Here is a 10,351-nt window from a genome sequence, read left to right as displayed (position 1 = left end):
GATTTAAATGAAAGCTTTTGGTATTACTCTTTTTTGGAGATCATTTTGTCTTTGATTTTATATCAAGTTAGCTTTGCCCTTATAAAATTACAAGTGACTAATGTACCGGCAATCAATGTCATTGCTAAGTCTGTAATGGTGTTAGGCTGGTTTTCTTTTGTTTGTGATGATCAAATATATCCCCTTAGGACTAGACTATTTGTTGAGAAATATTTATCAATTAATTCTATTTATGTTCATGTTTTTTGAGAAATTCTTCACTTCATGCTCTTCTTGGTTTACAATAAAATTGAATTATTCAATTGACTTAAAATGCATGTATGGCTTGACACGGTAGATTCAATAAAATTGAATTCTTTTTGATTTATTTTTATCTCACTGAATGTAAATTTTAATTTTATTTTGTGACTTTTTACTTACTGGTTTTGTTATTCTCTTTCAAGGTTTGATGTCATGACTACATGTCTGAATCTTTTTGGAAAGTTTATAGATTCATAAATTGTGTTGCTTCTTCGAATCGAGACCCTTAATTGGCTTTGTGTGTAACAATTTCATCAAAACTTCATGAGATTTGGGATATATATACACAAAAATAATATGTATATATATATATATATATATATATTTTTATATTTGGTGTAATTTTAAATTATTTTTAATTTATACTTTCTAAATATATCTAAATTTTGTTTTTGTTTTTTTTTTTTTTTTTTGCAAACTGAGTCATAAAAGTCCAATAAAGTAAAAAGTATAAACAATAAATAAAATTAAAAAAATATTAATTTAACAAGCCTAATCTATTTTTTACATCTTTAAAAAAACAACAATGATAGAAACCACTAATTTTGGAACTCTAAAAACACCATTAATTACATGACACTCAATAAAAAAAAAAAAAATATACAACACCAAGGTCAAAACATCAAGTTATTCCTGATGGGGCTCACTGCCACATCATTAGTGATAGCACTAATTAGTGCTCTCACTCATTTTCCCTAAAAAAATTAGGAGCAAATTTGTTGACAAAATTTTACCTTAATTTGAAATTCCCTCTCAAATTGGGGATTCCCCAAAATTTTGCCCTAATCCTTCTGCGTTTCTCGTCTCAATCTCACACACAACTCCTTCCTCTCATTCCTCCTCCCTCACGGACGATTTTGTGTAAATCCATAGTCGCCACCGCCGGCTATTACATGCTCACCAGGTAAGGTGGTTTCTCTCTCTCTCTCTCTCTCCAATTTCTAAACTCTATTTATCTCCCTCCGTTATCTTCTATATGTTTTTGAATGGGTTTGTAAAATGGGTATATTAGATATCTGATTTTTTGATTGGATTTCTAACCCTAGCCATCTTCGTGAGCTCTTTTTTGCTATTAGGTTTGAGTTAAAAGTTCTGATGTTGAGGATTTGAGAAGATGTTTTCTCATCTTTGAGAAAACCCTTATTATTGTTTGTTATTAGGTTTATATTTGTAATTCAGCTATTATGTCACTAATTTATTACCATTACTTTGTTTTTATTGCCCAGCTTTGGCCATATATCTCATAGACATTGTTCTCAACGTATAGAACTTTCTGTCTTATTATATTTGGTTTCCTTCACCTTTTTGTTTCGGATAATTCCCCCCTCCCCCCCTTAAAGGATACATTATTGAACAAAGTATTTTTTTTTTTGTTTTTCCAGGTGTGACTGCTACTGTTTTGGAGTTTTGAAGACCATTAGAGCCTCATGGTTTTCATGGTGATTCACTTCCTCTCCCTCTAGTTAAAATCAAGTTAATTGCAATTAAAGGTACAAAATTGATGCAAAAGGCAGAGTACATGACATAGAATTTACCTTTGAATCATTGTAGATGATTCGAGTGGGGTTATTGTGCTTCATTACGGGAATTTCATACTTCTTTTGTAATCTTTTCTTTCAAGGTCAAGTTTAACGGAGATACAATGGTCCCAAAAACTCCAAAAGAAAATAATAGCAAATACTTTTCACTAAAATGACGAGGTTTTAATATAAGATTATAGATGGCTACTAGAATGACATTATGTTGTTTTTCTGGCATTTCACATATGCGTCGCATAAAATATTCCTGGATTTTTTTTGTCCTTATAAATATCCACTATTCAAAAGGATATTTGATGATAGGCATGTCGATTAATTATGCATTATACGGTAATATTCAGTCGCCATCATCTCACGCCAATGTGCTAAAAAGATATGTGATGAGCCTAGCAGCTAGCATAATTGGTAACCAATGAATGAATAGCAAAAAAAGCTGAAGCGAGTTAATTTTTCTATGATTTTTTTAGCTTGTTTTCAATTATTGCTAATACATAGTATTCTTTGTCGGCCTTGTTTAATTTGGAATCCTTTTAAAGTTGTTGGTAGTGATTCTGAATGGACATCTATTTGTACAAGGTCACATGGGAGAAAATGGGAAATTGATATGGATTAAGAACAGAAGAGAAAAGAAAAATGACAAAATGATGAAGAAAAATAAATGTAGGAACGGGGGTGGCTGATTTGTCAATTCCTTAGTTGCACGAAGCGGGAGCGGGAGCGGGAGCGGGGGAACGTGACCACTTAGAGGAGTCGTAAATTAGGAGCGCTTATATATTATTTTTATTAATTATATTTTTAATTCATCTATATGTATTTTTTTAATTGACATACATGTATATATTTTTTTTAATAAATAAATTGAGAAATATTTTATAAATTCCCATTAGATAGACAAAAATATATCATTAAGGTTGGGCAAAAAAATTAAGCATCACCACAAAAAAACAAAAATCCAACAAAACAACAAAAGTTCACCAATCCACAAAAGTAGAGTTGCTACCAAAAACAAACAAGACAATTTTTGATTCATTTTTTCTCCAAAGTGCACCAAATCCTTCATTTCTTTTGCTTTTTACCCCTTGCCTTTTCAAGCCTCCTCAGTGCTCTCTCTATCTTCTCCATTGAAGAAGACTCTTGAATAGTTGGAGTTGGAGGTGGGCAAGATAGAGAGGCAGTAACAGTTAAAGCTAGGCTTGGAACACCAACATCATCAAAGTTGTTTTCAGCATCCTCTTCACTATCTAAGAGAGACACATTATCCCTTTGTTCTATTGTAGTGAAATCCTCCTCTATGTTGGCATCTTCTGGATAGGCATCCCAATTATTAAAGTCCTCATAATCATTCCTATATTTTGTCAACAACCTATAATTTGTTGACAAAAGAAGAACAAATATTATACTATAATAAGAAAAAAAAAATACAAAAACTAGAACATAATAGATAATACAAATAAAACAAAGAAGAAAAGAATAACCTATGATTGTAGTGCACAAAAACTAATTTTTCAGCACGATCCACATTCAACTTGTTCCTTTTCACATTGTGAATGTAGGAATAGGTACTCCAACATCTCTCAGCACAAGAAGTGTTTACACTTTGAGACAAAACTTTTATTGCCAATGAGAACAATTCAGGAGCAACCCCACCATACATATGCCACCATGATAATGCAGTCATGGTTGCTCTATCTTTCACAGCTTGGGGTTGTGCAAAAACACCTTTGTTACTCACAAAATCGCTAATTTGATGGCGTATCAAAGAAGCTTCATTTTGGTCAACAACAATTGTTTCAATTGCTTGAAGATATCCTGTTTGCACCTCTTTATCACATTGAGGCTTCTTCCTACTCACACCACCAGGAGCTGGCTGTGAAAGCCAAGAATTTGTGTAGTACTTAGGAACAAGGACATATGCAAGGCAATGTAGAGGAATATTCATTTTATCCCATCTTGCCACCACATATTGTTGAACCAAATCATAGATTGTAAGATCATCAGAAAGAGAGTCTTTGATATTTCCTAACATTGTATCCATTTGCTCATAAACCTCCCCAATAACTGCTTTATCAGAATTAGAAAAACGAAGCATCTTATATATATGCTTTGTAAACTTGAGGACTTGTTTTGATTTTTTCCAAAAGTCATCATCCATAATTGTTTTTAGGACAATGTCATGTTGCTCTTGTGAGGATGAACTCCTCCTCAAGTTATCCCATTGCTTGCTTAGAGTCATAGACATTAATGATGGTCTCTCTTTAACAAGTCTTTGCAATACAATAAAATTATGGCCAAACCTGGTTTTTTTTGCTTTGAGAAGCTCCAATGCTGAAAAGGTCTTGAACAAGTACTGACGAGAGGAGTGATTTTTGATGTATTTAACAATTGCCTTGCCTTTTTTGTAAGACTCATCAACAAAGGACAGCAATGAATCCTCACTTTTAGCTATATCCTTCATCAACAGATTTAACGTACGAGCCATACAACCAGACCAAAAAATATGGGCATGCTTCCGCTGAATTATCGCACCTGCAGCCTTGCAATTGGAAGCATTATCTGTCACAACTTGGACCACATTAGAAAGGCCAACATAATCAATGGCCTTCAAGAGCAATTCAGCAATATTAGCCCCAGTCTTTTCCATGGAAGAAACATCATGCCCATTTATAAAAATAGCTTTACCTCCAGAGATAGCCTTTTTGTCTATCTAAGAGGTTGGTTTTTTAAATTAGACCAACCATCAGAAATAATAGAGACCCCATGGTGCTCCAATCCTGCATCAAGGGAGTGAGAGATTGTTGCACCTTTTTATGTTCTTTGTCCAAAAGAGCAGTCCTAACTTTCTCATAGTTGGGGGATTTGTACCCTTTTGGTGCATTGAGAATAGAAGAGACCATATCTGCCCATAATGGTGACCTCACAACATTGAAAGCAATGCCATTGCCGTAGATGCATCTTGCAATCTTCTGATCAACTTCTTCTCTACTAGCTATTTGAAACATTTTGTCAACTGAATCCTTGACTAAAGATTTTCCAGTGGTCTGAGATGGTTGCTGTGTCTTTGAAGGCATGTGTTGAGTAGCAGTTCTAAACTCGTGGTTACAAACCACGAGTTCACAAATTTTTTTTTCTCTAAAAGCGTGGTTACAAACAGCGAATTCAGAGCAAAATTTTTTTTGGATGAAATCGTGGTTTGTAACAGCGAGTTCAAAAGAAAAAAAAAATTAATTAAAATTGCGTTTTGTAACCGCGATTTCTTAATCAAAATCGCTTTTTGTAACCACGAATTTAAGATTTCCCAACTTTCACGCGAAACAGGCAGAATATGTTGAAATCGCGATTGTGAACCGCGAGTTAGCTTATTTTGGGAATTCTTTGAAAACTAGGCTTAGTTTGGGAATTGATTTACTATTTTAGCTTATTTAGGGAAATGCCCCTGCAATGCAAATGTGCGTGTGTGTGAATTATTAAAACACCACATACTCTACAAGTAATTAAAAAAATAAAACTATGGCTACAAGAAGCATAAATAGAATTGATTTTAGGAGTGTGAATGAGATGGAGAAATTGATCGATCATGAAAAGGAAGAGGCAGTTAGCGCATGCCAAAAATCGATTGAGAGAGAGAGAGAGAGAAAGAGGTTATTGTTGCCGATTGAGAGGTTTCGGGTTAAGCGAATCGTAGAGGGGTTAAAGTTAGGATGAGGACGCGGTTGAGGGAAAATCACTGAAGAAAAGAGGGCGAAGAGAGAGAGAGAGAGAGAGAGAGAGAGAGCTCCATACCTGATATCTAGTTGAGAGAACAGCTTTACTTCAACGATGAAAACAGAGGCATGTAGTTCTGTTGTTGTTGGAAATCAAGGGTTATATAAAGATTCAACAATGGAACCCAACAGAGGCTTCTTCTTGTTAATGGAAATCAAGTGTTACACTGAGGAAGAGAAGAAGAGGGAGGAGACGAAATAAAGAGAGAGAGTGAGGGAATTGGGATGGAAATAGGAGGGTTAACCGGTTGCCTCGGTTTCAATCTTTTACCATTAAACAATTCAATGGTCTACATCAATTCTTTGTAATCTAAGGGCTAATAACTAAGTTGCATACGGTGTGCAACCTTAATGATGTGTTTGGTTTGAGAATTTATGAAGGAATTTGGAATGAAAAATGAAAAAAGTAAGTGAAATATAAATAAAATATATCTATATTTCACATAATTTCATACAATTTTTTTTTCTTTTTAAAATCTTTTCCTAAATTTCCTAATCAAACATAGCGTAAAGGGGTTGCACACGTAAATAACTCCCTATATACTATTTATATTAAACAAAAGCTTTAGATGATGTCATGAAATCTTTGGTACTGTTTGGTGTTGAACTCAAGTCATGATTTGAATAAAAAAAAATTATAATTAAATAAAATTTTTAAAACTTAATTCAATTTTTTTTTTCAAAATTTATAACCAATTTTTTTTTTATTTTGTTCCTTGAATTTTTTTTTGAAAAAAAAAATATTTTTTATTTTTAAAGAAAAATATTTTTTACTTTTTTTATTTTTTCAAAAAAATATTTAAAAAATAAAAAAATATTTGAAATAAAAAATAAAAATTATATATTTAAAATAAAAATTATATATTTAAAATAAAATTTTAAAATTTTAAATATATAAAAACAATATTTTAAATATTTTAAAAAATATAGCTCACAAATATAGTATGGCCCTGTTTGGTGTAGTTTAAAAACTGCTTATTTCAGCTTTCAACTTAATTTAAGTTATTTTGATGTGTTTGGTTTAGCTTATAGCTTATAGCTTATAGCTTTTTGGAAGTCAGAAATCAGCTTATTCTTTGAGTCGGGCAGGAGATGCTTAATTTATAAGTCAGAAATCAGCTTATGTTCATAGTTATAAGGTATAAGCTGTTTAAGCACAAGCTATAAGCACTTTCCCACAGCTCTACCAAACAGGGCCTATATACAACGCACGTTAAAATAAATAAATAAATATTTACAATAAAAAATATTTATCATAAAAAAATGAAATTAAAAAATTTTTTAACTTTAAAAAAAAAATAAACAAATTTTTTTTTTTCAAAATACGACTCAAAACTCAAAAACTTAAAATATAACTGAAGGTAGCATTTGGTAGAGTTTTGGAATTATGGTTTGAGAATATAATTGTATTTTGAGTTTGTGAGTTTTGAAATTATGATTTGAAAAGAGAAAATTTGTTTGGTTATGAGTTTTGAAAAGATTTTTAAATTTTTGATGTGACATATAAAATGAGAAAAGTTAAACGGTTATGAATTTTGAAAAAAGTTTTTGAAACTTAATTAAAAAACTTATAACTCAAAACCAAACACATAACTCAAAATTCTATTGAAAATTCTATTCAAAACTCATAATCAAACTCTTTTAAAATTTAATTTAAAAAAAAAGTTAAAATCCACATACTCTCCACCTACTTCACCCACTTAAACCTACTCCACTAAACCTAACCCACTACACCACTACCACCTCACCTACTCCACTAAACCTAACCCACTACACCACTACCACCTCCACTTCACCTACTCCTTACCTACTACACACTCACCCTCTTCTATATATAGGAATCATGAATCATTGTAATAAAAATCAATCAATCAATCAATAATACAATTCTCTCTATTTCTCTATACATCAAATTTAACATGGTATCAGAGCAGGTTTAGAACCTAATATTTTCACTTCCCCGGCGGGCGGCAACCTCACCTTAGCTGCCCGCCGGACCTCAACCTAGTCTGCTAAAATTTTCTACACATACCTTCCACAGCCGTACCTCTGCAAGAAGAGAAGCTTCGCTCCATCATTTCCTTCCACGAATCTTCTTCGTGGCTTTCGCACTCTCTCTCACTCCCTCACTGTTCGCTGCCAACACTACTCCATCAAGGTTCGACGCCGACAACATCACCGCCGTTAACGGCCACCAAACCCTAGATCTCGTCACCAATCGAGAACTCCCTCGGTGGTAGCATCCACCGGAACTCCGATCTCCTCCTCTGCCTCAAGGGCTTTTTGGAAGTTCATGCCCATAGTGAATCTTGTAGGGCCCTTCGATTAATCAACGAGGGTCGTGCAATTGTCACGGGGTCTCCGGATTGCTCCATTCTTTCGACGGACGTTGAAACAGGATCTGCAATTGCTTGTCTTGAAAGCTCTCATGGGGCTGCTGTCAAATCGAATAATCAGCTTGACGGAGTCAACCATTGCATCTGGAGATGATGAAGGGTGTATTAAGGTTTGGGATACCAGGCAGCGTACTTGCTGCAACTCTTTTGATGTTCATGAAGAATACATTTCACATATGACTTTGGCATCTGATTCCATAAGACTATTGGGAACAAGTGGAGACGGGACTCTTTCTGTTTGCAATCTTCGGAGCAACAAGGTTCAAACTCGCTCTGAATTTTCTGAAGACGAGCTGCTTTCTGTGTTAATCATGAAGAATGGTCGAAAAGTTATATGTGGGACGCAAACTGGAACTCTTCTATTATATTCATGGGGTTTTTTCAAGGACTGCAGTGACCGCTTTGTCGTTCTATCCCCAAACTCTATTGATGCTTTGTTAAAGCTTGATGAAGATAGAGTTATTACTGGATCTGAGAATGGGCTCATTAGCCTGGTAGGCATATTACCCAACAGAATAATACAGCCAATTGCGGAGCATTCAGAATATCCTATCGAGCGTCTTGCATTTTCTCATGATAAAAAGTTTCTGGGCAGTACACCACATGATCCCCTTTCTTTTCTTTTCTTTATTTTCCACTTTCAAACCCTTTATTTTTTTATTCTCTTTGAATTCAGTAATGAATTCTAAGCCGATCTACTTTTTCTTTTCTTTATTTATTTTTTACTTTTTCTCGTCTTTCTCCCATATCCTCATGTTCCTCACCCTCTATTTTTTTATTCTCTTTGATCACCCCCATGTCTAACCAAACACCACTCTTCTTTTATTTCACCCTTTTCTTTTATTTTAAGATATATATATATATCTATATTTTTATTATAATATATTTCTCCTATCCCTCCTTTTATTTTATTTTATTTTATTTTTTCTATCTTTCTTTTTCCACCAATATTTCATTATTATACCACTCGTTAGTGAGCATCACCATTTTTCCATTATCTTATTATTATTTTTTTATATTCCACAAAAAAAAAAAAAAAAAAAAAAAAAACCCAAAACCATTTACCAATTTGCACAACAAACCATATTTTATTCATCTCAGGGGTTCACCTCGATCCACATTTTACACCACAACCACACAAAAAAAAAAAAAAAAAAAAAAAAAAAAACAAAAACAAAAACAAAAACAAAAACAAAAACCACACAAGATTACCATCACCACAACAACAGATTTGTTTTCTTTTCTGCAGACGGCCACCCACCGACCTACTCTGCCGTCGGTCTCTTTTTTTTGCCTCCGTCCTGGGCGGTCCTTGACGGTGTTGCCTCCGTGTTTCCCACTCCACTAGGCACGATCACTCCCCCATACTCCTCCACTGCAGCATATGGCGGACCTCCAAATCGGAACATCACAGTGGCCTTCCGCTTCAGCTCCTTGTTTTCCGCCTTTAGCACACTTATCTCTGCTCGCGCATCCTTATACATGCGTTGGAGCAGAGCCAGTTGGGCGTTTAAATGCTGCACCTCATTTGTCCTACTCTGCAGCCGGTGCGACAAGTTTGTGACTGCCGTCATCGTCTCCACACAGGACTTCAAAGTATACTGATTGGCTTCAATATCAGTTTGCACTGCCATTTTTTGCTCCACCAACCGCATAGGAAAGTTCAACGGAGCAAACCCTGGGGCGCTTGGTTGAGGTTCACTGGCCCCCGCACCCGTTATCTCTCTTGTTGACTCGTTAAGGTCTGGAAAGAGAGTGAGCAGACCACGGGAAGACGAAGCCATTTTCTGGACAACAGAGTGTTACAGAGTGTCTCTCTCAGGAATCTCTCTCAGAAAACAGAGTGTTACAGAGTATCTCTCTCAGAAATCTCTCTCAGAAAACGAAGAGTTTTTCAGAATTTTTCTAGCAGGTTTTTTGTCTCTGCTTCCAAGCCTCAGCCTCCGCTTCAGTTTATAAAGACTCTGACGAAGAGGCAGACACGCGCATCATGCGCCGCTCGGCGCTCGCCGACAACTTGGGCGCGCCTTTTGATGGCACGCCTTTTGAAAGATTGGGCACACCTTTTGAGTGTGCGACTTTTTAAGGGTCCAACAAGACTCTGTAAACTGTCCCGACACTGATTCCGGTTAGCTCCTTCAGGGGTCCGACAAGACTCTGTAAACTGTCCCGACATTGATTCCGGTTAGCTCCTTCAAGGGTCCGACAAGACTCAGTAAACTGTCCCGACATTGATTCCGGTTAGTTTCTACAAGGGTCCAGCAAGACTCCGTAAACTGTCACAACAACTGTCACAACAGTGTCTGCTACAACGGTCCGACATGACCCCATAAACTGTCTTCTACATCGGTCTGAC

The 10,351-nt window shown here is 35.1% G+C and overlaps 1 protein-coding gene, 1 long non-coding RNA gene and 1 pseudogene across 3 annotated transcripts; 2 read left to right on the top strand and 1 right to left on the bottom strand.

Annotated features, from left to right (window-relative positions):
• Positions 1–1,001: 1,001 nt before the first annotated feature.
• On the top strand, positions 1,002–2,014 carry LOC145795216 (uncharacterized). Its single transcript, XR_014335750.1, has 2 exons — positions 1,002–1,204; positions 1,683–2,014. It is a non-coding gene; the product is annotated as an uncharacterized LOC145795216 (long non-coding RNA).
• Positions 2,015–2,894: 880 nt separating this feature from the next.
• On the bottom strand, positions 2,895–4,906 carry LOC114279204 (uncharacterized). The gene is made up of 3 exons (XM_028221418.2): positions 4,574–4,906; positions 3,314–4,470; positions 2,895–3,201 (listed from the first exon to the last, which is right to left on the bottom strand). The coding sequence occupies exons 1-3, from the start codon at positions 4,904–4,906 to the stop codon at positions 2,895–2,897; spliced, it is 1,797 nt and encodes a 598-aa protein (XP_028077219.2).
• A 439-nt stretch (positions 4,907–5,345) lies between these two features.
• LOC145795960 (WD repeat-containing protein 55 pseudogene) lies at positions 5,346–8,852 on the top strand (annotated as a pseudogene). The gene is made up of 2 exons (XR_014336769.1): positions 5,346–5,429; positions 7,805–8,852. The product of XR_014336769.1 is annotated as a WD repeat-containing protein 55 pseudogene (transcript).
• The last annotated feature ends 1,499 nt before the right edge of the window (positions 8,853–10,351 follow it).

This window comes from Camellia sinensis, chromosome 7, assembly GCF_055761805.1.
Source record: "Camellia sinensis isolate YWXY chromosome 7, ASM5576180v1, whole genome shotgun sequence".
In the NCBI taxonomy this organism is placed as follows: Eukaryota; Viridiplantae; Streptophyta; class Magnoliopsida; order Ericales; family Theaceae; genus Camellia; species Camellia sinensis.
Note: the sequence above shows the minus strand (reverse complement) of the source record. Positions and strands in the feature narration are given on the sequence as shown.